The sequence below is a fragment of the Eleutherodactylus coqui genome, chromosome 2 (genome assembly GCF_035609145.1).
Source record: "Eleutherodactylus coqui strain aEleCoq1 chromosome 2, aEleCoq1.hap1, whole genome shotgun sequence".
Lineage (NCBI taxonomy): Eukaryota > Metazoa > Chordata > Amphibia > Anura > Eleutherodactylidae > Eleutherodactylus > Eleutherodactylus coqui.
This window is the reverse complement of record NC_089838.1, coordinates 201,144,240-201,172,025: the sequence shown is the minus strand read 5'-3', so window position 1 is coordinate 201,172,025 and position 27,786 is coordinate 201,144,240. Positions and strand designations below refer to the sequence as shown.

Genomic DNA, 27,786 nt, shown 5'->3' with positions numbered 1-27,786 from the left:
TTACTACTTTTATTTAGTATTTTTTCTTGTATTTAACACTTTACTTTTAATCTGCTTTCCAGGTATCACTAATGTATTGTGCCTGTTCTGTGCAGCTCTTACTGAGCATAAGATCTTGTTTCTTTCTCGGAGCTACCAGCGCTTGACGGAAGCTTGCAGAGCTCTCCTAGCTATATTGTTTCCTCTCAGATACAGGTACAGTTTATTGTAATCGCAAACATTTTGCATTCCCTAAAAGAATAAAGTGGGTTTTCTTTATTTTAAAGCTTGAAATATGTAAAAAAAACAAAACTGTTGTCTGTACTTTTTATATACCTCTTCTGGTAGTCTATTTTAATAGTAGAGATGGACTTACTAGTGCATCATGTAAATCTTCTGTACATTAGTTCTGCCATTTTTTTTCCTTTTACAGCGTTAGTCATGCAGCATAAATCATATGATGATTTTTTTGTGTGTTGGTATGATTATAATGCTACTAATTGTTTTTTTTAATTTTACGTAATTTTTTTTTGTAAATAATTTCTTTTACATCACTTTGAGGACTTTTTTTTTGTGCGAGCTGTAGTTTTTATTGGTACCATTTTTGGGGTACATGTGGCTTTTTTGATCACTTTTATTGCACTTTTTTGGAAGACAAAACGAGCCGTTACAGTTTTCGCTGTGCAGGATAAATAGTGTTTTTAAATTCATTGTACAGGTCGTTACAAATAAGATAACAAATATGTGGTGGTGTGTTTCTTAAATGTTTGTTTTTTATACAAAAAGGGTAAAAGTACACAAAAAAGGGCTTTTCATATAAAGATAGATGGATATATATATATATATTTTTTTTTTTACACATTTTTTATTTTCCTTTACGTTTTTTATGTTCCTGTAGGGGACTTGATTCAGAAAAGCTCTGACAATGCATTGCAGTACTTCAATAATAATATATCAATGACAGGCCATGGCATGCCTGGACACTGGTCTCTGATTGACATGGCAACCCATCAGCAGTCTATGGAGGACCGATGACACTACAGAGGGAGCACACTTCCTCTGTAAATCCTTTGCATGCTGCAATCTGTATTGATTACAGTATGTAAGGGGGTAACAGTAGGGATCAATGTACTCATCGATCCCCACTGTTGCAGCCGGAGGCCTGCTGTCAGCCATAGCCGACTCCTGCTGCGGGATGCAGTGGACTCACTTGTAAAGCTTGTGCCATCCACAGCACGTAAGTTTATGCGTTAACTACCACCATGCCAGGACTTAAACTTATGTCCTGTGGCATTAAGGGGTTAGGATCCTGTACTGTTAGAGAAAGACTACACTAAGAAATTAAAGGGGTAGATGCTCAATCTATGCAAAGCATAGCTGATAAATGTATATTCACTAGTTATCCAGCCACTGTGACTCCTAGAGATCACGAGAATGGAGCATCCTGAGTTCCCCCTAGTGAATGGAGTGACGACGTGCATGTGTAACCATCTTCATTTACTTTTCGTGGGCCTGGGGGAATAAGATTGTGAACAGAGTGCTAGTCATGCACATGCACCCCACTCCATTCACTGTTTATACACTTATATCATAGCAATGGCAGCACTACACTCACAGTATAGCATGCCTGCGCTATTAACATAGCGTAGCGGTTGGCACTGCTTCATCTGCATGTTTAGTGTTCCTTTAACAAGGCCTGAATGGTTCTGAGAGATTCACTGATGCTATTTGTTAGAAGTGACATGGCATGTATTCATCTCTAAGTGGTCTCAATAGTTTGGATTCATATAACTGTTTCTTTTTCAGTTTCACGTACGTGCCCATTCTTCCCGCTCAACTTCTTGAGGTTCTCAGCACACCAACACCGTTCATCATTGGCGTAAATGCACTCTTTCGGTCCGAAACTCAGGATCTAGTAAGACTATTTTGTAACGTTACTAGGGCTCACTCTCATGGGCAAAGGCACTTTTAGCTTCATAAATATGGTGCGCATTTTCTCAAATGAACTATGCGTTTTTTCACCTTCTTGTGTTTTTTTCCCTGCACATAAATGGGCATTAATCACTGCATATTTACGTGCAAAAAAAAAAAAAGCTCAAGAAGACCCCCATTGATTTAATGTGTGAATATGCAAATATAATGAGTATTTTTTATCACCCCCATAGAATTGCATGGGCAATTGTAATCCATAATACACAGCAAAATAGGACAAGCTGCAATTTTTTTTCATGCACATAAAATACGCAGGTTTAAATACCCCAATACAAGTTAATGGGGTTTATGTGCACATAAAACAGAACAAAAAATCCGCTAATGTGAATGAGGCCTTACACTTGATGGACTAAACTGCTGTGTGCAGCCTAGAACACACAATGTTATTTTTAAGGGACCAATCCACTTTTGTATTAGAAACAGATTATTGACTTTAGAGAATGACCACCTAATCCATCCAGTCTGCCTTATATTATTTACTTTTTATCTTTCTCTTAGGATAGATCTATACTTATCCCAGGCATGTTGATTTTCCAACCACGTCTGTTGGAAGCTTGTTCCAAGCATTTACTATACTTTCAGTAATATACACTCTTTGACAGAAAAAAAAAATCAAGCACCTAGAAGTAGTTGTCATTTTGCTGCAAAATTCGGCATGCAGTTACATCTCAGGCATATACGCAAATTAGTTGTAGCATAATTAGATGAACACCAGCAGAATATGTATGGGACCATCCGGCATGCCAAATTTGACATGCCTACGAGTTTGCATGAGCTAGAAACTTGGTGACAGCGAATGTGGATCGATATATGCCACAGGATACCGTATAGAGCCTGTATGCGTCTGTGCCTGCCTGTATCACACCTTACATCTAAGCAAGAGGTGGTACAAAACGGCACTAGAGCCTCTATGCCCACCTGTATCACATCTTACATCCAAGCTAGAGGCGGTACAACAGGGTACTAGAGCCTCCATGCCTGCCTGTATCACATCTTGCATCCAAGCTAGAGGCGGTACAACAGGTTACTAGAGCCTCCATGCCAACCCGTATCACATCTTGTATCCAAGCTAGAGGCGGTACAACAGGATACTAGAGCCTCCATGCCCACCCGTATCACATCTTGTATCCAAGCTAGAGGCGGCACAGCAGGGTACTAGAACCTCCATGCCTGCCTGTGTCACATCTTGTATCCAAGCTAGAGGCGGGGCAACAGGGTACTAGAACCTCCATGCCTGCCTGTATCACATCTTGTATTTAAGCTAGAGGCAGTACAACAGGGTACTAGATCCTCCATGTCCACTAAAGGCGGTGCAACAGGGTACTAGAGCCTCTATGCCTGCCCATATCACATCTTGCATCCAAGCTAAAGGCGGTCCAACAGGGTACTAGAGCCTCCATGCCTGCCCATAACACATCTTGTATCCAAGCTAGAGGCAGTGCAACAGGGTACTAGAACCTACATGCCCACCTGTATCACATCTAGTATAGAAGCTAAAGGTGGTACAACAGGGTACTAGAGCCCACATGCCCACTTGTATCCAAGCTAGAGGCTACACAACAGGTTACTAGAGCCTCCTTTTAAGGGGTCAGTTCTCCACAATAAATTCTCCTTTTGCTCTGATATTGTAATCACTCACTTATATCAACACTGCAATCACACAGAGAAAGTTTTATTCGATTTTGACAACTCTTGTTAGGTGCTTGATTTTTTTCTTTTTCTTTTTTTTTTTTTTCAAACGAATATAATATTTTCTGACACCCAAGTAATGTCAAATTGTGTCCCCTTGTGCCTATTAAAAACACCCCCCCCCCCCCCTCCTGAAGCTTCTTTGAAAATCCTTAAGGACTTGGCCCTTTTGTTTTCCCCCATTTTTTGTTTCTTCACTTTTCAGACTGTGGGAATGTGGTGATTACATAAACAGCCAGTGCTTTTGTTGGGCAGTTCCCTTTGGGTGTTTAGCTGCTTTGCATTTCATGGCTTGATATATGTATGATATAACCATATTAAAATCTTCCAATTTTGCTCTCTGCTCAGCTGGATGTAATAATTGCAGATTTAGATGGTGGCACTGTAACTATCCCAGAATGTGTGCAGATTCCACTTCTACCTGAGCCGTTGATCCATCATACGCAAGATGCCTTGTCACTGGTAAGAATCTCACAGAAAATTAATTCCTTTCTTCATTAAAGAGGTTCTGTCATAGAAAAAAAAGATTTATACTCTCCTATTCCCCTCCTGTCAGTTTACTTACCAGATCTTCACCTCCCCGATCTTATCCTGCAGTCCCAGGGGATCACCTCCCCTCTATGTGGCTGATTCCTCTCCTTCCTGTGAGGTTCTGTACATTCACGGGTAGTCTTCTTTTTGCCAGCCAATGTACATTACATCACAGTTCACAGGCCAGCAGGGGGAGTGCCGATCTACTGCAGAGACTGCTCATGCACACTGTCTCGGCAATAGATCAGAATTATTTCCTAGCCAGTGAAGGCTATGTCACAGGGACGTGACCTTCACTAACTCGGCCGGGAGAATGTGAGGAATGCAGCCTTCCTAAAAAGCAGGCCAGCCCGCGCTGCACTGACCCCGGGGGCACTGCAGAAGCTCAGCGAGGTGATGTAATATGTATTGGGTAGCTATATGAAGATAGCCTCAACGTAATGCAGCATGTTTGTAATATCGCTCTAAAATGACTGCGTCGAGGACACAGTAATATATTTTATCAGTGTCTATATTGATATTTCCTATACAGAAAAAAGCCTGAGCTTACTGCCCATCTGTTTTCACAGTTGTATTGTAACATGCTGTTAACTGTGCCAACTTTCTCAGTTTCTAGACCCGGCTTTACAGATTGCTGATTTGGCATTTCCTCCATCTTCCATCACAACCTCAACTCTTCGAATGCAGGTAAAAGGCTTAAAACTGTGCTTGTCAGGTCTTCAAATAAAGTAGAACAAAGTACCCTGAACGTTTTGATCATACGTTGTGCTGTGTAGTTTAAATGCAGAACATAAGGTCAGTATGCCATTATACCTAGAGGCATTGCATCTACTCCATGAAGTACACTTGCCATAGGTTGAGAACCTAAGACTTTGGTCCGATTCACACAACGGTATTTGCACACATATATGTGCGGGTAATACGGAGTGCATAAAACCTATTGATTTCAATGAGTTCGCTCAGAAGTGCATATTTGTGTTCCATCACACACAAAAATGTTCAGTTTTCATGTGCATTTGTGCAGGAAAAGAACATTTTGAAGTCTAATTAGCTATTGAAATGGCTGAGAGCATTGTTGCATATTTCTTTTTAGGTATGCAAAAAGTACGGTAAAGAAATGCAGTTGCGGATGCAAATAAACACAGCCTGATGTGCAAAAAAAGTACAAATGTACGCATAATTAGGCTTTCGTTCGTGTGATTCTGCCCTTCGTCTCAGAGAGTGCCTTTTGAAGTATGGTCCAAGTAATAAGCATACAACTTGCAATTTGTAGTTGCCTAATTAAAGCAAAATGTGCTACAATGACATCAACCTGTTGCTGGTGATTGAATCGTTATAGCATTTCGGTTTCTGGACTGATCTTTAAGCTTTTAATTTAAAAATTATGTAAAGCACAGACAAGGGAAAAAATTAGATATATATCTATCTATATACAGTATCTGCGGTTACCTTTATCTGAGTTAAAAAACGCTTTTAGCATTAATTGGGCAAAACTTGACATAAATGTGAATCTGCCAGATGTTGTACTGTGCCCGGTTTGAGGGACTGTAACTCTCCATAATTTTTTTCCTCGACAACTGCTTCTGTGATAAAGTGCATTTATGACATTATGCTGCAATGTAGCCGCATGCTGTGCCTTATTGTGCAGAAGTATAATGAGCTACTCTGTACGTTTTTTGCTGATTACAGGATATGGAAGTACGTGCCGTGTTCCTTCGTCTTTTTGCTCAAATCTTGCAAGGATATCGTTGTTGTCTTCAGCTGATAAGAGTGCACCCAGAGCCTGTCATACGGTTTCATAAGGTTGGTTTGCTTCCATTTCAACCAAAAATGTCACGTGTATATCGTTTTGTGGATATCTTTTTTACATTAATGTACATATTCTTTTCAGGCTTCTTTTTTGGGTCAGCGAGGATTAGTGGAAGATGATTTTCTAACCAAGGTTCTGGAGGGCATGGCGTTTGCAGGATTTGTAACAGAGAGAGGTCCCCCATACAGATCTCTGGATTTATTTGATGAGGTAGACACTAAATTTACACTTTGTTACAAAAAAATTAGTTAAAACAATCAAGCACCTAGAAGGAATGTAACTGCATGCAGAGTGTGGATCTCAGACAGATATGCAAATTATTAGAGTTGTGGTGTGATTAGTTTACTGGTCTTGTCACCTGAGGCCCTAAAAGTGGTTCCACCCTTGGCCAATAAAAAGGCTCTCAGTGGCTACTTGTGTGTAGTGGACCTCTTCCTTTGTTTTTTTCCACGTGAGGGGAGCTTGTTGACCACTAGACGCCTCTACAACATTTCGAGATTTCACCCTATTAGCAGTTTGATAGGAGGCGCATTATTTGAATGCGAGCATCTGTCGGTCATATTGACAAATTGCCCGCCACCTGGACCGTTCTGACCAGACTGTTAGGAGGTGTTGGGACCAGTGGAATATGTGAGGGCACACAAGACGACTGGAGTCAAGACAGCCTGACAGACCACTAGTAGAGAAGATCATCTGATTGTCCAGCAAGCACAAGCAGCTCTGAGGCAGGTGACACCATCGTTACACCCCTGTATCTGTCTGAACCATGATTAGGCACTTGGCTGTAGGGCATTTGGTCTCATGGCTTCCATTAAATGTACTGCCGTTGACAATTGTCTGCAGTGGTGTTGTGAACAACTAAACTGGATTGCTGCGGAGTGGAACCAGATTGTCTTCAGTGATAAATCCAGGACTGACAGCTGTGTTAGTGTCTGGAGCCCTGGGGGCGAGTGCCTCAATCTTGGCTTTGCTGTAGAGGTGTACACTGTCCTCACTGCTGGTGTGATGGTTTGGGGGGGGCCATCGCATGCAGCAGTCGGTCACCCCTGGTAGTGGTACGAGGGACAATGACAGGTCAGCGATATGTTCAGGACATCCTGCAGCCACATGGGTTCCTCTCAAGGCAACTTCCAAGAGGCAGCAGGATAATGCTCGACTGCGCACAGCAAGTATCACAGCTTGTATACAAGCTAGAGGCAGTACAATAGCGTACTAGAGCCTCCATGCCCTCCCCTATCATATCATATATCAAAGCTAGAGGTGGTACAATGGTACCACAGCCTCCATGCCCCCCTGTATTACATCTTGTATCCAAGCTAGAGGTGGTACAACAGGGTACTAGAGCCTTCATGCCCGTCTGTATCACATCTTGTATCCAAGCTAGAGGCGGTACAACAGGGTACTAGAGCCTCCATGCCCACCTGTATCATATCTTGTATCCAAGATAGAGGCGGTGCAACAGGATGCTAGAGCCTCCCTTCAAGGGGTCAGTTTTCCGCAATAAATTCTCCTTTTGCTCTGATATTGTCATCACTTACTTATATCAGTGTTACAATCACACAAGGTTTCATTTGATTTTGATAACTTTCTATGTGCTTGATTTGGTTTTTATTTGGCAATGAATGTACATACAAAAAGTGCCTGTAACTGTAATGAATTTGTCCATGTCCGTTTTCTCTTGACCCATTTGCTTTGTCGTCTCTACAGTTGGTAGCTTATGATGTGCAGAAATTACAGTATGAGGAGGGAAGTCAGAGAAACCTAATGAAGCATGTGCAAGAACTAGCTGAGAAACTCTACAGAAATGTACGTTTTGTGGAATGGAATCTATCCTTGTTTAATTTGTATTATACTGAAATTGAAAGTTTCAAAATTATTGCTTGATTTAAGTTTTAAATTAGTGCTTAAAAAAAATTACATTATACATTTACATTAAAATGTCGCACTGTTCGCTGCGGAGGCCTTTTTTGTTTTTACCTGCCTCAAGAACTAATCGTACCTGCTCACTGCACTGTTCTAATTGTTTTAATTTAGCGGTTAACCATTTAGTATAGCAATGGTGTTATATTGCACACTTAAGCTATATTGTTAAAGGCAACTTGTTACATTGACAATGCAGTCCATTTTGCAGGCAGTGTGTTCTAGAACAGCAGTTCAGTGCATTGATATATAGTTTTATCAGAAAAGATTCTTTACAACATGTATTCTATTGACTTATATCACTACTCATTCTGAGCTGAACAGTCCAGTGGGCGGAGCCATCAGTGATTGACCGTTACCGGTGTATGATTGTGAATACAGAAATGGCCATCATCATCAAGGGCCGCCCACTAGGCTCAGAATGAGTGGAGTTATAAATGATTAAGATTGAAGTTATACCAAGTCTTTCTTCATAAACTATAGATTAATCTGCTCAGCTCCTCCTCTCTAGCCTGCTGACAGGTTCCCTTAAAAACTATATTGCCCTGTGCAGATGTCTCTTAATAACTCCTGAACCATTTTTCATTTTTTCATAGTTTTTTCATCCCCACTTCTTAAAAATATTTCTGTCAACGTGTAGCTTTGTGAGGGCTTGTTTTTTTTATTGTTTTTTTTGGTGGACAAGTGCCATTTGCTCTAACACTTAATGTACTGAAAAATTTTTAACAAGTTTTTAAGTGAGGTGAATGTAAAAAAAATGCAATTGCACCATTGTTCTTTGGGCTTCGTTTTAATGGCGTTTATGGTGCAGTAAATTTACTTGCTATCTTTATTCTGCGGGTCAGTATGGTTATAGAGATACCAAATGTATATATATATTTTTTTTTAAATGTATTACTACTTTCAATTATTTTGTATATATAAAATTATGCTTATTGATCTATTACTGTTTTATCAAAGCAGTAAAGGACACACTTTTCATCAGAACATGAGATCTTGTGATAACTTGTGAGATCTCTCATTCTGAGAATATCTGGTGTGGTGTGGGATGTTGGGAGTCCATAGTCTGAAAGTGCCTTTGACTTTTTGGAAAAAGTTGGTGCATACACTTTCAGTATGGTGTGTGTATGGATGTATGTATGTGAGTATATCTAAGTGTGTGTATGTGTGTATCTATATATGTATGTATGTGTGTGTGTATCATATATATAAATTAAATTTTTTTTTTAATTGGTCCCAGTTAGTTAAAATTTCATTTTTGTATGTCTTATTCTTGATAGAATCTGTGGTACAGTTCATAGGTGACGTGCACTTAATTTTTATTCACTTTATAACAAGTGCTACATTATACAATTTTTTTTTCTTGTAGGAGAACCCTTATCCTGCTGTTAGCATGCATAAAGTACAACGACCAACAGAGGGCAGTTACTTGCGACCTCAGAATAAGTCCTTTCCTCTGTTTGATGAAAGTAGCATCCAATGGATCTTGGATCAGGCTGCTGCCAAGATGCAGAACGCCCCTCCCGCTGTTAGGTCGGAGAAGAAGTGCATGGTGCCCCCTGGCCCACCTATTGGTTCGTGTTTTCACTACTCAATCCTAACAGCTCTCTAGCCCATTACTCTATTTTCTGTATTTTTGTTCTACCTTCTCTTTTCTGCTGTCAAAACCTACTGCTACTTTTTACTGCTACGTCTGGATATTCTTGAATTTCTTCATTTTTTTCCCCCACCCTTTTTTTTTCTTTTCCCCTCTCAGCGGGTCTTGTTTTATTATAACAATGAGTTTTTGAGTTAAATGATGATGATGTAGAAGAAGGTAACTACATTTTTAAAAGCATTCAAGGAAGCGAAGGCATGCACCAATAACCCCCCTGGATACGTTTATTTACAAGTGGGCTGCCAGTATATATTCTTTGTAACCAATCTTTTTCTTTGCTCTTTGTAGCAGCCATTGTAGAACGGAACGGCAGCGCTCTGGCTAACAGCAACAGACGGTTAGAAGTTGTGAGGAATTGTATTTCTTATATCTTCGAGAATAAAATGCTGGAGGCAAAGAAGGTAATGACAAAAGATAATCATTATCTGTATTTATTCTTGGGGATCATTGTCTCTGTTTAGTGAAAATCTTTTCCAGAGTTGATATATAGTTGAAGTCTGGCTATCATTCAAACAAACCCCATATCACATCTACATGTTAAAGGTTGTGATTAGTGGGAATGTCTGTTCTGAGAACCCTCACCTATCACTAGAAAAAAAAGGCACAAGCCCTCTACTAGCATCGAGGCCCACTTTGGATTTTGATAACTTTCTTCAGCTGCACTTGGCCTGCTTAAAAGAGGAGTCTGAAGCTACCCACTACATGGGTGAGCGCAATATCGCGCTCGCCAACATGTGTTTCCACAGTGATGCGAGGCGTTTTTATGGCAAAAGCACTCCTCATCACTTCAGTAAAGTAGCAATTCTCTGCGATTTTGTTTTCAATGGGAAACCTCGCATCGCACTCGCGTGCATATGGCATGTCGTACGATGTGTTTTACTGTACCATTGAAGCAGTGGGCGACACGTTCCAAGAAACAAGAAAAGATAGGCAATTTTTTTTTATTTCGCCGCACCACATCGCAGTGTATATGACTCCATTCAAAAGATTGGGGTTCATATTTGTGCAAGATTTTCGGCTGTGTGAATCCGGCCTTATACTTTGTGTGTCCCGTCTTCAGCTCTCCACTTGGATGTGATGCCTGTAGGGAGAAAAAACGAAGGGGCATGGTATGGGATTTGCTGCAGTCCAATCTCAACTTTACTGTATGGAGTGTGACCTTTTTTCTTTTACCTCATGCACTAGGATTATATCTGAGCATTTAATAGTGTGTTAGAGTTATTATTTATAGCATATGCAGTCTCCACTTACATAAATGATTTGGGGTCTAAATGGCACAAAATGAGGCTCACGTCACTTAGTAGCAGGCTTTTAAAGCATTCTTTTTTGTCCTGGTTAAAAAATACATTAAAAATAACAGGGATGGTTCCACAACAGAACTCCCTATTTTGTAGCATCCTGTTGCCATAGACTTGCATGGGAGAAATGAGGCTCCAGTTGTCTGTCTTTTGGAACCTGATGGAAACTTGACAAGCTGAAGCACATGGGCACTTTTAACCATGACATAAACCCCATTGAAAACCTATAGATCTGTTTGAACAACCAAAAAAATCGGACAAATATTTTAACAGGATGCTAAAGCATGATGGGAAAATTGCCTAATAATGATTTACGGGACCATATTTATCATGAATATCATAAGCCAGTTTAAAAGAGGACATTTGTTGGTGTGATTCCTGCCCAATTTATTAAAATGCACATGCCTCTTAATAGGTTTGATGCATTTAAGACTGTTTAAAAGTCAGAAAATGAAACTTACATGTGTCTGAAATATGGATCTTACACACATTTAGAACCTTTCACTTCGGGTGCTTGCAGTGAAAACTTGGAATCTTTGAGCACATTTGCCGCAGGCTGTGTTCTACAACTTTCACTGCAGTTTGTGCCACACAGCTAATTTGGTACAAGTAATTTTCAAAAATAAAATGTTGAGATTGTGTATGAGGAAGAGCTTTATTATGTCATAAAGTAAATTCTTTTTAGTTTGCTGTATAAAACAGCCGGTGTACTATTTCTGCATGAAGTTTGTACATTCCACACCAGCTTGATTCCTTGTCATGGGAACGCGGCGTTAGCCATCTCATTCAGTGTGTCAATTTCTATACACTGAGAGAATTAATCTTATTGCTCCTGACTTATTGTAGCTTCAGCCTGCTGTTCTTCGGGCGCTGAAAGGGAGAGCAGCGCGGCAGTGTCTAACGCAGGAGCTCCACCTACACGTGCAGCAGAATCGGGCCGTTTTGGATCACCAACAGTTTGACTTTGTTGTGCGTCTGATGAACTGTTGCCTACAGGTGGGCTACTACCATGGTTTTTTCTACTTCCATCGTAATTTAAGTTTCCTTTTTTCAGCTATTGGAATCACCAATTGCTCTCCTGTTTTGTTGGGTTTTGAAGTAAAAGCTCTAAAAGCATTACTTAAAGGGAATTTTGTCAGCTTGAACACACAGTCCAAACTTTAGGCGGCATGTTATAGAGCAGGAGGAACAAAGCAGAGTGATATATAGTTTTATGGGGAAAGATACAGTATAACTTGTATTATATTAATTTTATATCTCTGCTCATTCTGAGCTGGAGAGTCCAATGGGCGGAGCTACCAGTGATTGACAGCTACCTGTGTATATACAGTCATGCACAAGTAGCTGTCAATCACTGATAGGACCGCCCATTGGACTGTTCAGCTCAGAATGTTCAGAGATGTAAATGAATAAAATACAAGTTATACTGAATCTTTCCCTATAAAACTATATATCACTCTGCTCAGCTCCGCCTGCTCTATAACATGATGCCTGCAATTTGAACAGATTGTTCCAGCTGACGAATTCCCTTTTGAACCATGCAGCCTGTGTATGGCTTCTGTCGAGACAAGTGACTTCTGAGAGTTAATTTTTTTTGTGTATTTTGATATTTTACCTTTTGCAACAGACTGCAAATACAGCGAACTGTGCAAAACAGAAAACAAAAAATGTTTTCAATATCTATATGTAGGGGGCTAACTCTTTTAAGTATCTTTTACACTAAACAATTACATCAATGTAACACATGCTATAGCCCTTGCCAGAGTGGAAACCATGTATCCGCTGCATGAGATTAAATATTCTATTACACTCAGAGTTTCTATACACATAAAATCAATACTTTGCTGATAGTTGGCATTCCTGCTATTCTTGATCCTCTGTTACATTATTCTATTATGGGAAAGTAAAGGAAATGTACATCCAAGGAAAGACCTAATGGCTTTAGCACCGGAGAAGTAATAGGCTTGACTTTTTGTGTCTCCTCGTCCTCAGGATTGTACATCTCTGGATGAGCACTCTATAGCCGCAGCCCTATTACCTTTGGTTACAGCGTTCTGCAGGGTAAGGTTTTCACTACCCCATAATTATCCAGTAAGAGTTCTGTTTGTTTTTTAGCTCTTCGTTACTTTCATGGTACTAATTATATCCTAAAAAAAAAATCTTTCCAGAAATTAAGTCCTGGCATCACCCAGTTTGCTTACAGCTGTGTACAAGAACATCTAGTCTGGACCAACATGCAGTTCTGGGAAGCCATGTTTTATGGAGATGTTCAAAACCACATCAGGGCTTTGTATGTCAGTTCTGAAGAAGCTGAACCTAACTTGGTAACTATACGAAATGATCTCCATTTGTAGTGAGATTCTGGGCACATAAATTAGGGCTAGCTGACTTGGGGTGGCATATGTGAATAATGCGGATGTATGAGAGCATGGATAGTGGTAGCATGAATGTAGCTCTATGAACAGTGGCGTGATTGATAACGAACAGTATGTACTAATTTATTTACTTGATCATATAGATAAAACTTTGGGTTATAATATCACCCATTACAAATATATGGAATAGGGTTTTAAAATATTCTGACACCCTTTGTTATACTATTCTTGCCTTGTTTGTGATCTTGCATATATTTTTTTGTCACTTTTTTAAATATTTTGCCATATCTTGGTGGTTTGAATGTAATTTCTAAGTTTAGAAGACTGCGAGCCCAGAAGTATAGTTTATGGAAAAAAACCAATACTTTTTTATAGCTATATCCGCTTTCCATTAGAGATAGATGGTCACATTAATATACTGTACACACTTGAGTATTAGGCGACCCGAGTATAAGCCGATTCATTAGGTTTTACCACAAAAAACTGGTAAAACTTATTGACTCGATTATAAGCCTAGCTATACTCGAGCATATACTTGGTTAAAAAAAAAAAAACGTCAATACTCACCTCTCAGCTGGCATCTGTGTCCCCGGCGCGATGCTCTCCCCGGCGGTGTGGCAAGCTGCATCAGACTTCTCCCCGCTGTCATCTCCCTGGCTTGGTCTTAAATTGTCCCGCTGTCAGCGCAGATGAGGAAGCACTGTGATTGGATCGAGCGCCAGCCGATCATAGCCGGCGCTCGATAAACCAATCACTGTATGGCTGTGAATAATCGAGCACCTGCTGTGATTGGCGGGCGCTCGATCCAATCACAGCACTTAAATACACAGCGCTGACGGCGGGGGAATTAAAAACCGAGCGCTGACGGCGGGAAGAAGTCTGAAGCAGCTTGCCGCACTGCCGGAGAGAGCATCGCGCCAGGCATACAGACACCGTCTGAGAGGTGAGTATTGCTGGGGTTTTTTTTGTTTGTTTGGTTTTTTTTTACCTCAATCGAGTATAAGCCAAGGGTTTTTTGTTTTTTTTTCCCAGCACGTTTTTTCGTGTGTAAAAACTCTGCTTATACTTGAGTATATACGGTATTGCCTTTTATTATTGTGAGGTGAAATATTTGTTTTCAAATACCATTATTAAGATATGCTGTTGGAGCTGTTCACACCAATTGTCACGTTTTCCATATTTTCAGGATTTGTAGCACTTTTTTTTTTATGATCACAATCAATCATCTATCTTCTTAGACAGTCCAAGAAATATGTAATTACATCAGTGTTGTGACTGCTCTATAAAATGATGCTTATATAATACTACTTAAAAATCTATTTTACCAGGATGAAATTGATGAAGAAGAGCGATCGGCCTTGGAGTTGGCATCTGAGCAATGTCGTCTATGGCCAACTCTTCAACGTGAAAAACAATTGGAACTTATCCAGAAAGAGGAGAGCACTGTGTTTAGCCAGGCTATCCACTATGCCAATCGTATGAGCTACCTTCTTCTGCCATTGGACACCTCTAAAAACCGCCTTCTGCGAGGAGGAGCTGGATTAGGAGATACAGAAAGTGTAACAAACAGCTTCATTACCAACAGGTTATTGATGGAACGTCTTGTGTCTTTCTATTGTAATCCAGCTTTTACATTATTCAATCAACTGATGCTTTTTTTTTTAATCCCTCTGAATAATTCAGCATGGCGGGCAGCGTAGCAGAAAGTGCCGACACAGAGAGTGGATTTGAAGATTCTGAAGGCTCAGATGTCGCTCATTGTGTTGTCCGATTTATCACCCGTTTTGTCGACAAAGTGTGTACAGAGAGTGGGGTTACATCTGATCACCTGAAAGGCCTGCACACAATGATCCCAGGTACAGTATCCCCACCTTTTTACTAAAGGTTATGTATCATTTAAAGTGCACTTTTTTAAATAGGTTTATTAGTGATGTTTAGTGATTCCGTAGGCATTGGATTGCATTTTGCACTGTTGATTGAGGCAGATAGAAAGTGTTAGAATAAAGATTCTTGAGGTCTGTTAGGAGACACTTTTTAGGTTGTGTATGAAAATTTGAAAATGCTGAATATAAATGCTTGATGCAAATAAGACTTGAAGGAGTTCTACAAGTGTGGGCACACCGTGTCAGTTACCCGTAATTTCAGCTAGTTTTATCTGAGAGCGCAGGGCTGCCAGCAGAATGGCTCACTGCTGATCTCTCATGTTCTCACGTGATTGGAGTACATAACGGTGTTTCTAACCAAAATAAAAGCTGGCTTCTATGGATGAATGGCTGCAATCCAGTCTATAGAACTATTGGGGCATATTCACTTGGACCAGCATACCATACACTGAATTAGTAAAGTTTGTGCTGCCATAAAGTTATTAAGTTTCTGAAGACATTTGCCACATTCTTTGGACCGCCCATCCACCAAATACACACCACAAGTCTGGCACAAGCCAGATAATAAATGCCCTCATTGATCATTCTTTACCTGTGAGGGAACAATCCCTTGAAACCAGCTACACAAGTCGTCACTATTCTAGTTCTAAAGTAGGACATTTCATATGTAGTATAGCTTTACGCTGATGTCCAAATATCCATTAAAGGGTACCTACACTCTAGAGTGACTTTTCAGAATAAGCTGCCATGTGTACACGTGGAACACCGCTATTTCTGGCCATTACATGACTTATTTATGGCATTTTCTGCAGTTTTTCCATCTGCAGGCTCCATCTCTAATGCTCAGTGTTTTCCAGAGCTGGTGGGTAGAGAATAGCAGCCACGGTAATAGCTCCCATACATTGCACACATAGAGAAGGGGATATCCTGCTTCCCTATCACTATCCCTCATGTATAGTTAAGGGATAGCAACATGAAATATATTCTAGAGAAGTACTGAGATATGATTCCAGCAGTTGTAAGACATCAAAACGCGTATTAGTTGGTGCAACTGCAGAATGTATAGACATGTCTACAAAACATCCCGTTGCAGCAAGGAAATGTGAGTAAGGGCCCATTTAGAGAGCTGTATCTTTGGGCCGTGTGCTATCCTGTATTTTACATATAGCACACACCCTTTCTAGCTGTTTTGGCCATTCACACACAGAATTCGCTGCATGTCCTATTCTCATCAGTTTTTACAATTGAGAATAGCACAAGCAATGTGCAGTGTTGTTGAATGTCAGAAAGCACATTGATGATTGCCCCTGGGCTGTCCTATGCCAGTTGTGTCCAACTTTCATACAGCAACTCGAATACCCTATAGAAGTAAAGGAGAAAAAAATTGTATGCTTAAGATCTAGTTTTAAGTCACTGATCTAGTAGTGCCTAGAGGTTGGCTTAAAGTGAACATTTATCCCTGCTTGTTATTAACATGTTGTTCTATGATATGAGACTGTACTTGTCTATATGATATATCTATGTCCTCCTATTCTTCTTACGTAGACATTGTTCAGATGCACATAGAAACCTTGGATGCCGTTCACAGAGAAAGTAAGAGGCTGCCTCCGATCCAGAAGGTGAGTGTGGATTCATCAGTTACACAAGGCAGGTACAACCTGTTCCCTATGCAGTAACACAACAAATAGCGATGTACTCCCCTCTCCCGCTGTGTCCCGCACTGGTGCTCGGTCCTCCATGGCTGCAGTCCTATCTGGTTTACGGGACAGCACAGGTGCTGCCTCCAATGTCAGAGCTCAGCGATCGATCAGACGTCCCCTCTCATTCCCACTGCGGGATCGTTTCTCCCACCCACAGTTACATAGTAAATGAATGGAGCGAAGGTCATTCATGCTCTATTCATTTCAGCCGTGTACAAGCGCTTGGCCATCTCTTGCAGTCCCATTGAGACTGAATTGACCGCACCACGCATTCACATCCACCGCTCCAGTCAGTCTGCTTCTCGTTGCATTGAGGAGAGGAGGGGGGACATGGGACCTCTATTCTTGGCATTGGTGGGGGTCTCAGCAGTGGGACCCCCACCAATCAGACTTTTGTCACTCATCCTACGGATAGGTGATGAGTCAATTGTCATACAACCCCTTTAATTACTGTTTTCTGACTACATTTACGCTCCTCTCCCTACCCATAACTAGTGTTGTCAATAGTTTGGCATGTGCAGACTGCTGACAGAGTCCTTGTAAGTCGTATTTTTATACATGGTAAGCTGTGTGCTCTCAGAAGAATTTAGATTTTGGTAGCCTAGTAGCTGTTTGCAGCGTGCAGTGTATATTTTTAACACATCTGTGGGTAACAGCCAAATATTGAACGACCTCTGTTTCAGCGTTATTGAGAGTTGTATGAACTTTACACATTTTCATCTATTACTTTTGCGTTGTTTTTAAGTGTAAACCTCCTGATTGTATGTGAGTTTTAGGTGCAAAGGTATGTTTTAATGCATACAAAATATATATTCTAGTTTGTCACAAAGTTACCTAAAGGTGAACATGGCATGACAACTAAAATGAAATCATATTTTCAGGAAATAAATTGGGTTCTGAGGTGCACATTTCAAATTATATAATTTCTGTATTCTTTTTATAGGTTACTTTATGAAAGTGTCAAGCGACAGAGCAGATAATTGTATAAAAGAGAGAAAACATTACTCTTTTGTGTTAAATGTGCTGCTACTCTGGTCCCAGAAGCTCTTTCAATAGTCTTGTGCCGTTCGTTGTTCACGTGACCATTACAGCCAATCGCTGACCTCCGCGGTCATGTGTATGAATAGCAGGTGACTACAGAGGTCAGTAATTGGCTGCAGTGGTTACATGAACGATGAACTGCATGGGACCACTGCTGGAGTTTCCAGGACCGGAGTGGTGGGGCATTTAAAAGTTGAATCGTTTTTTTTCCTCTCTTAAAGGTTACACTTCCTTACATGTCACCTTGGTTTTTTATCTTTCATAGCCAAAATTGTTGCGACCAACATTGTTAGTAGGTGAGGAATTGGTAATGGAAGGACTTCGAGTGTATCTTCTACCAGATGGACGGGAGGAAGCCACAGGTGGTAGTCTTGGAGGGCCACCCCTACTTCCTGCTGAAGGGGCGCTGTTTCTCACCTCTTATCGTTGCATCTTCAAGGGTACTCCAGTGGACCCGTTAGGTGAGGTTTATGAATGTAGCAACATAATTAGTTTTTCTGTCGCTTTCACAGTCCCATTTGAAGTTGTATAACCTGTATTTAAATATTGCATATTTTGAATTCATTCTAATACATTTTTCAATGCACATTTTAACAAGTGTAGCCTGCAGTTTTTCACTATTTAGAAGTGTAGTGATTTGGTACATTCCGTGTAAAATTTATATAGACACTGCGGAATATGTTGGTTCTATACAAGTAAAGCAAGCATTCCAAGCATTTTTGCAACACGTTTAACCAGCCTATTCTATACATTTTTTTAGGTAGAAAAAGCCCTTTGAACTTCTGCCCCTATTTGGCTTTGCAGCTTATCAGCATTTATAGGCAAAATCCATCTTAAGTGAAGCCACAGAGCTGAATAGGGTTAGTGAATACGGAGGACCTCTGCTCTTCACTGTGCCTGCGTTATCATCTATAAATGCAGACACTGCATTCATATTCTAGTTTAAATAATAATTGCTACTACTGATGTATGTCAAATGTAGCTATTTTCCAGAGCAGATGTTGATACTTTACCACTGTGTATGGAGATTCTGTGCTGTGCTGCATATGGCTTTACCTTACACAGTGCCCACAGCCAGGCAGCAGTAGTATTAATCCGTTATTACTGCGGTTATTAATAAGCAATTATTTACTAAATACATGTACACTGCCTGCACTACAGATGACAGTGCAGGGACAGTGAAGAGCAGACGCTCCCCATATTCGATACCGCTATTCAGCTATAAAGATAGATTTTACTTAGCATTGCTTCTCAGCTGCATAGCTGAATATGGATAGGAGTAGCGACTCAAGGGGCTTTTTTTTTTTTACTAAAAAATATACAGAATAGGCTGATTTTTAAATACGTATTTTGCTTATAATGGCCTGCTCTGTGAATTAAAAAAATGATTGTTTAAGTCTAATGTTATACATTTTTAAAAGGGGTTTTCCAGTATTCTAATATTGACAACCCATTCTTGGGATAGGTTATTAATATCATATTAGTGGGAGACCGAACCGACGCGCTCTTCCATTTACTTCAATGGGAGAGAGGTGCAATATCAGGCACCCTGCACACACTGTACAGAGATGTGCTGCTTCTCATGAGAATTGCATATCAGCTGATCAGTGAGGGTGCTGGGTGTTAGACTGCCACCAATGTGGTATTGCTAACCTAGCCTAAGGGTAGAGGTAATCAGTGTTACATTACTGAAATTCTCAGTTTCATCATATATACGTCTTGACTCGCAGTAAGTAAATAGAAAAGGTTACAAATTTCTGTGTACTGGAAATGGGACTAATCTGTTAGCTTTTTTTTTTTTTTTGCAGTGGCTGAGCAAACTGTAGTGCGGTCCTTCCCTGTTGCATCTCTGACAAAGGAGAAGAAAATTAGCGTGCCAGCTCATCTGGACCAATATGTTCAAGAAGGACTTCAGCTACGTTCATGTACTTTCCAGGTGAGTGTTTAAATTTTTTGTTCCTGCGGTGCCATTACACGAGCAGCAGCGGCCACCGCTAGCATTCTATCCTTAAGCTTTAGTCTGGTAATTATCAGTAAATGTCAAGTATTAGTAGTGGAAACTCATGTAATAGAACCCTATCCGTCATAGGACAGTGCAGTTACTTCTGATTCAACTGCACAATGCTTGACCCATAGAATTGGTAGGATAATTGTATTATTTCATGATAAATGTATACAATTTCTTATCCGTTGCATTGGAATAGACTAGGACCAGGAGTATAGCTACTGCCACTAGGGGCAGACATTAAGCAAAGAAACTCTTGGCTCATTCTAGCAGCTATAACCCTTCTGCAGGCACCAAGGTAGCCGGTTTTTAGCTTAGTGTCCGTAGGAGGCAGACCTCTTCCTTCATTAGTCTTCGGCTTTCCTGACTATAGGACTTCAGGGTTGGCACTAGACTCTCCCTGTGTTCCCTACTGAGGAGGGCGAACAGACCAGATTTAACTTCTTTGTTCATAGCCTGACCCTCATAAGACAAGGAGGCATGGTCAATGTTAGTCTGACCTGCCAGCTTTTGTGACCCCACATTTGAGCACTCCCTCCCTCAAAGGCAGGCGAGCACTGGGGGATACACTGCTGGAAACTGGGAGCTGCACTTTTTTCAGTGGAAAGGTAAACATTCTCTCCACCAGGGTAAGTATCCTCCTCTCACCGTCTCTCCTGTCCTCCTCGTGCGCCTCCCTCCGTCTCTCTTACCACCATGCCCCTTCTCTTTCCCTGTGCATACCTCTGGTGGCATGGACCCCTCCCCCCTCATCACTCTTTTCCTTTTTCCTCTTTGCTTGTTGTTGCTCTGGGAGGAGGGAATTGGTCCACTGTTCTTGGGCGGGGAGCATATAATGGCCCATCCGCTCCTTATCATCGGCATCACAGCACTGTGTGCACACCATCCCAGAACTGGGTAACTTTCTGCCTGGCGGCAAGTTCCCCTCCTATTTTTTGCCTTGATGCCAGATTCAACCACAAACGTCCTCTGTGTGTCCAGAACCCAAGACTGTCAATCTTGAGCAGTGGAGACCTAGTAATTTCGTGGCCTAAATTCCTGTTCCTGTACATCCTCTCTCCCTTTCCTTTCATACTTCGACTTCTCAAGAAGGTCAAGATTGTGGACCTACCAGTGATTCTCAGTGCGCCAAACTGGCCTTGTTGTGCATGGTACATGGGCCTTGTTGACTTGCTCATCGACACTCTGTGGCTCCTTCCTCTTTGATAAGATCTTCTCTTACAGGGACCCCTCTTCCACCAGAGTTTGTCCATATTCTGTTTAATAGCCTAGTGGTTGAAGTCGCAGTCTCAGCGTCAGTGGTTTTGACAAACCTGTCATTCAAATTATGATGGTTAAGGCCAGGAAACTCTCCTCTTTATGGGTTTATAATCGTCTCTGGAAGACGTTATTCCTCTGGTGCCAACAACGCGACTTCCATCTTGTTTTTCGCCATCCTGCTTTCTTCCTTTCCTACGAGAAGGCTTGGATAGGGGACTGTGCCTTAGCTCCCTGAAATGTCAGGTATTAATGTTGTCCATTCTTAAACATCCTCTGGCCTCGAAGTTAGCCTTTCTACAAGGTGTCACTCCTGTTGCTCCCCCATACTGTTGGTAAGACTTGATGGATTTGTAAGATTCATCCATCGTGGTGACCTATTATTCATCACTCCACTGCTTCCCAGTTCAAACGCCATTCTAGTGGGTGCTTGAAATTGCACATGGTCATCTTAGATTTGTGAGCTGCACCTCAGTGCTTTGCCTTCTAGCAGATTCCCTGATGGGTGTTGCATCTCATCATAGACGCTTTTCTTTTTTTTTTTTTTTTTTTATTCTTTGAAGTTAGAACCCCTTTTGCCAGCAAGGTTACATATGTATATGTATATATAAATAAACCTACATAATTTTCCTCTTTCTGTACTATTCTTTTGTATGTTGCTGAAGGAAAGCCTGTCTGATCTAGAAGACTACTGCAGTTCTTTTATATTATGCATATTGCTACATATCACTTATATATTATTATTTTAGCTGTTGCGAGTGGCATTTGATGAGGAAGTCCCTTCTGAGGTCTCTGAAGGTTTTCGCAAGCAGTTGCACAAGCTGAGGTACCCACAAGATGTGCTTGGGACTTTTCCATTCAGTGTTGGTCTCTCCCTACAACATACTGCTCAACCTAGAACCAAGGACAAGAATCCCTCCATCAAGTGAGTAAGATTATTTCTAGCTAAAAAGCTATGTTTCCTGTGCATCAAGTACACAATTTCCTTCTATATATAAATCTTTATGAAAAGAGATTTTACACAAAGTTTAGAGAATGGATATAATATTTACACCTCCATTCGATTCTGCACTTTTGGATCCCATGTAGAAATGCTTTTGGGTTTGTAACTTACTGTTAAGCCCCATTTACACGTAACAATTATCGTTCAAAATTCGTTCAAACAGTGGCTTTTGAGCAATAATCGTTGCATGTAAACACTTCCATCTTCCACTCTTCAGCTTAACGATGAGTTTTAGGTGAGCATAAAATCCATTGTTCAGCCAGAGAGAGTTAGCAGCTACCGCACACTGTGTTCTTCACGGGAGCAGCTGATTACATTGTATTTAGCTAATAGCCCCTGGCAGCCTATGCGAAGATAATGCAGCAGAGTGCAAAGTCCAGAGGACATGCTAGGATTTGCAAACAGCTGCTGGAGGCTCATTTACATGCCAATGAAGTTGATAAAGTGCTAATGGGCATTAGTGCCCGTTTTTGTACTTTATGCAAAATAATCGCTAGAACCATGTATGTAAATGAGCCTTTAGACTGCACTCTGAAACAAGGTCGTATACATTTAGTGGCACAAGTAACAAAGGCAGCGCCATTACATAACTTTTTTTTTATTGCTGTTAAAACTTTTATCATGGATCTTTTGAACATCTAATCAATTTATAGAATGGCAATGGTTATACTAAAATGATCGTAAAAGAAGTAGTCCTTTAGTGTTGACCAGCTTTGTAAGTAATAACTCACAGAAGTTTTATTACCTGGGTAACATTTGACAGAACTAGAAAAACAACTCCATTGTCCTTGCACAGTGTTTGACACATTTCCATCTGTTGAGGACATTTAACTTTACCTGACGGTCTTTTTTTATAGCTCTTGGCTATTTGTAACCGGTACCTTTTGGTAAAAGAAAAGGGAACCTTTTTTGTAGCATTCGAATTGACTGACCCCATTATAGGTGCATTATTTGCTAATACCCTTTTACCTTCACTGTGTCCCTTATTTTCTTGGTGGAATTACTTTTTGTTTTGCTTTACCTGTCTTTCCCTATGAAATAATTCAGTATGTGTATGTTTGTCATACTTGCAGTGTAATCCTCTTTTGTATTAGCTCCCATTTATCTAGTGATCCCCTATCTTTCTCTGTAGTCCCCTCCATGTCAGTGACGTGTTTCAAGGCCCCCTGGCACTGGGTTTATCTCTTGACAGCTTCCATTCAGAAACGTAAGACCCACCGTTTGTGCCCAGCTGGTCATGGTTTCAGGGTTTCCTGGGTGTTTAGCTGCTTCCTGCCTTCCTGCTCCCTAGTTTTACACTGGCATCAAAAACACTATAAATACTTAATGGTGTGCAAAATCAGAAATGTCTGTCTTACTTGACAGCTGATGTTGGGGGATTGTCAGCTGCCTCCATGCACACTAGATTGCTAGCAGATCTCATGGAAAAGGGACAGATTATTTTAATAGAATGTTTAACAGTTCTGTAGTAGTCATTTACTATCTAGGGTCCATATATTGAATTTACAATTTCCTGCCCTTATGCGTGATGCACCAGCGATCACCAGAAGACTTCACCCATAATTTATCTAATCTGTTACTAGTGATACTTACCATTCAATCTTCTCAACACAGACTCACAAACACGAGTACATGTAGAGTTAGGGCTCATGTCCACCACCGTATTTTTACCACATAATACACCTGTGTTGCACTGCTGCGTAAAACATAGTGAATGGAGTCAATGAAAGTCAATGGACTTTCTTTGATGCATGTGGGCACTATGTATCAATACACACGAGAAATAAATCACAGCATGCTCTATTTCTCTGCATACCACGCAGCGTGAGCCCTATACATTTGTATGAGCTGTGTATGATACGCTGTCCATACACAATACATTGCATATGGGCAGCATTTTTATATGCATACCCACTATGAAACAGAGCGGGGAATTTAAACATTTTTTACAAACGTCAAACTGTGCATGTAATAAGCGGCCGTGCGCAGGGCCCTTGCAGTCATACGCAGTCCCTGCTGGCAGAACCAATGTTTACTAAACCAATAAAACTCTGTGGGTAAGCCCACATCGTTTTATGCATATGCCTGTGGATAACAGCCCTTAATTTTATTGAAAACCAATTAAAGCCCCAAACGCATCACACTTTGTTTGATCGAAAAGAGGATTGCATCTGGTCAAAGGAAAAACATCTGAAAGACCCTTACAGTTGGACAATCGGTCAGTGGTGGTTGTAGCCATCATGATGCCTACGGTAAAAAAAGGAAAGTGGAGGAATGAACTGTATTGTCTGAGGGAATGCTGCCCCCTGCACTCAAGGACGGGTGCCATGGTTGGTGCACTTCTGAAGAGTAGTTTGCTTAGTCTCTATGGAAAAAAGGCTCCTGTATACAGTCTAAACTTTCAGCGGAAGCTAATCTAGTTTTTTGTTTGTTTTTAAAGACTTAGGTAAGTAAGATTTTTTAGATATATAGAATACAATATACATATATCCATCTCCTCTCTCATCTAGTGTGAAGTATGTCTTTTTGTACTAGACATTTTTGGACATGTACATGGCAACCATGCCATGTATGGGAATACAAAAACCTGTGCTCGCTGCAGCATCAGCTAGAACATCTGAGGTCTAATGAACAGAGCTCTGCAGGGATTTTAAGTTCCTAGATCCCATGAAACTGGTGTAGGAAGATGGCTTGGAAATTGTGTCTCCTAATTACAAAAATAAAATGCAGCTCCAGTAGATTGCATTAATGCTAGCACAAAGGCTGCCATGCTGATTTCTTAATTGAAATCTGATTGCAGATTTGTTTCTGTATGCCATTTGGTTCCTCTGTGGTTTTCTCTTTTCTTCTCCTAAAGTTTGTTATGCTTTGTGGTGGACCCTCCTTATCTTGCAGCTGAAGATCTATGTGCTTGTATAAATAGTTTTTCATTCCTGTATTACGCACTGACATTTCTGTTATATGAATATGTTGGTATTTGTACTAGAGCATAAAATCGGGCTCATGCGGTCATGTGTTACTGCTTGCTTTCTATTACAGGTGAATTTCATACATTACTCTATGAAATGTGCAAAAATACGAGTTGATTTTGTACTTTTCATCTATAATTTCTGTCTCATGGCATATGCAACTTATTCCTCAAAGGACCATCTCTAAAAATCTTGTGAAGAATGCGAAGAAGACAATAGGCCGACAATATGTGACACGCAGGAAATATAGCCCCCCATCCTGGGATCTCCGAGGGAGTCAGAATTCTCTGGAAACGCAGGGTGATGACATTTCAGGTGGGTGTTGCATCCTGTATAGAGACAGAAAACTTCAGGACCGGCACATGATATACCGTATACACTCCAGTATTAGCCGACCCGAGTATAAGCCGAGACAATAAGTTTCCCCACAAAAAACTGGGAAAACTTATTAACTCGAGTATATACTAGGTAAAAAAAAACCTTCATACTCACCTCCCAGCTGACGTCTGTGTCTGTGCAACAAGCTGCTTGAATTCTCCCTGCTGTAATCCCCCACCATCCTTTGTGCTTGGCTCTGTCAGTGCTGTGTAAGTAAGTTCTGTGATTGGATTGAGCACCAGCCAATCACAGCTGGCGCTCGATCCAATCACAGCACTTACTTACACAGCACTGACAGCAGGGAATTTGAAAGCCGAGCAGGGAGAATTCTAAAGCAGCTGGATTGGCCGGCACTGGATCCAATCACAGCTCCTCCTTACACAGCTCTGACAGCGGGGGATGACAGAGCCAAGCAAAGAGGGCGGCGGGGATGACAGCGGAGAGAATTCAAGCAGCCTGCTGCATCGCCACCGGAGACACAGACACCGTCTGGGAGGCGAGTATGGAGGTTTTTTTTAAAGCCTTCCCTGACTCGAGTATAAGCCAAGGGGGTCTTTTTCAGCACAAAAAAATGTGCTGAAAAACTAGGCTTATACTCGAGTATATACAGTAAATGGTGTACAGACCTCGTCTTCAGTGCGTCTGAAGAACAGGTCTATTGATAGATCTGCCATTGGTTTTGCTATTAAATAGCCATATGTCATAATTTTCTATGTATTTACAGCATGTAAATACGTGTTCTTCTATATTCCGTGTCTTGTTTACCTATATATTTATCTCCCATTGTCTTGCTAAACAAAGGATTTTCAAATTATTTTATAACTGTTTGTAATTTGTTCTTAACCTCTGAGTGACTGTCAATACCTTTCTATAGCAGTCATAAGGGATTCTAAACATGCTCCTCCCCTTTTCTCTTTGCAGCATGTTTAGCCTGGCATAGGAATCCTGTGCCAGTATGGACAGGGGCTCGGCAGTCTGACGGCTGAGCGCCTGCTCTGATGGTCAGGATTGTAGAAACCTCCAGTTCCAGCTGTTTAACCTCTTATATGCCATGGTCAATGCTGACTGCAGTTTACAGATGGAAGGAGCTCCCTGCAACTTGACAGCATCAAGCGGTCAGAGGCCTCATAAAGGCTTTGTGGTTGCCATGTAACCTAGCCTATTAGACACTGCCTCTGGGTAGTAAATGACATAATTCACAGCATTACGGAAGTGGTGACTGAAATGGAAATTGTATCCAGCACTCGTTGGTATCGGCGTAATCGTACAGACCTATGGAATAAAGTTTTGTTTCTTTTGCTACAGTCTGTACGCCATAGAAACAAGAATCCCTTGCAGATGGCAAAATGGAATTTTTTTTTTTCCATTTCACTCCACTTAGATTTTTTTTCAAGGTTTTTTTAGTACATTATATGGGACATTAAATACTACCATTTAAAAATGCTACTTTTCCTGCAAAAAACAAGCCCGCAAACTAATACTGTATGTTGATAAATAAGAATTATGATATTTCTGAAGGCGGGTAAAAAAAAACAAAAAAAAAACTGAGAATGAAGAGGAGAAAAAAAAAAGCCACATCTTTATGGGGTTAATGAAGTCAATTCTCATTGTAACCTTGCAGTGTCTGAAGATCTGGACAGAAGCACATTGACCATCTCTACTTTAAAGGCCCCTGACAAGCAGGCCGGAGGCAATATGGCAGAGCGAGCATGTTGCCGTGACTACCAAAGAATGGGTCTTGGTACTCTGAGTAATAGCCTGACCCGTGCTAAAAATGAACCTTTTCGGATCTCGACAGTGAACCGCATGTATGCCGTCTGTAATAGGTGAGTACTAGTTTTGTAGTGTTTAGAGGTTATTTTGTTCAGCAAAAATAGTGATTTTCTTCCTGGCTGTGCTTCTTCTACAGCTATCCAGGGCTGCTGATCGTTCCTCAGACCATTCAGGACAACACTTTACAGAAGATCTCTCGCTGCTATAGACAGAATAGATTTCCTGTCGTGTGTTGGCGCAGCCCGCGTACCAAAGCTGTGTTGTTGCGGTCAGGTGGACTTCATGGTAAAGGTGTGGTGGGACTCTTTAAATCTCCTAACACAGCTGGCACAGGTTAGTGGCCCCTCTGTTAATATAGGCTTTGTGTAAGGAAACCTCTTTGCTGTATGACGGCTGGGATATCTGTGACTGTTGACATAAAGCAGTTTACAGTCTTATCAAAAATGTTTGGTACAGTGTTAACCAGTAGAGCAAAATGTGATGGTTTTCAGGAGGAGAAACCAAGTCATCTTGTAGATATGATACC

At 40.9% G+C, this 27,786-nt stretch overlaps 1 protein-coding gene across 4 annotated transcripts in view; it reads left to right on the top strand.

Moving 5' to 3' along the window:
• The window catches only part of SBF1 (SET binding factor 1), a 107,604-nt gene that overhangs the window by 54,533 nt on the left and 25,285 nt on the right, over positions 1-27,786 (top strand). For 2 of the 4 annotated variants that reach the window (XM_066592209.1, XM_066592208.1), the window contains exons 7-28: positions 63-195; positions 1,786-1,894; positions 4,009-4,122; positions 4,801-4,878; positions 5,881-5,994; positions 6,083-6,211; positions 7,709-7,807; positions 9,291-9,495; positions 9,867-9,979; positions 11,723-11,872; positions 12,869-12,937; positions 13,045-13,200; positions 14,580-14,836; positions 14,935-15,107; positions 16,680-16,753; positions 18,141-18,336; positions 19,684-19,811; positions 21,887-22,062; positions 23,273-23,347; positions 25,285-25,424; positions 27,109-27,313; positions 27,397-27,593. In XM_066592209.1, coding sequence (XP_066448306.1) covers positions 63-195; positions 1,786-1,894; positions 4,009-4,122; positions 4,801-4,878; positions 5,881-5,994; positions 6,083-6,211; positions 7,709-7,807; positions 9,291-9,495; positions 9,867-9,979; positions 11,723-11,872; positions 12,869-12,937; positions 13,045-13,200; positions 14,580-14,836; positions 14,935-15,107; positions 16,680-16,753; positions 18,141-18,336; positions 19,684-19,811; positions 21,887-22,062; positions 23,273-23,347; positions 25,285-25,424; positions 27,109-27,313; positions 27,397-27,593 — 3,090 coding nt within the window. The remainder of the gene's footprint in view (positions 1-62; positions 196-1,785; positions 1,895-4,008; positions 4,123-4,800; positions 4,879-5,880; positions 5,995-6,082; positions 6,212-7,708; positions 7,808-9,290; positions 9,496-9,866; positions 9,980-11,722; positions 11,873-12,868; positions 12,938-13,044; positions 13,201-14,579; positions 14,837-14,934; positions 15,108-16,679; positions 16,754-18,140; positions 18,337-19,683; positions 19,812-21,886; positions 22,063-23,272; positions 23,348-25,284; positions 25,425-27,108; positions 27,314-27,396; positions 27,594-27,786) is intronic. The other 2 variants (XM_066592211.1, XM_066592210.1) reach the window with 1 other exon arrangement.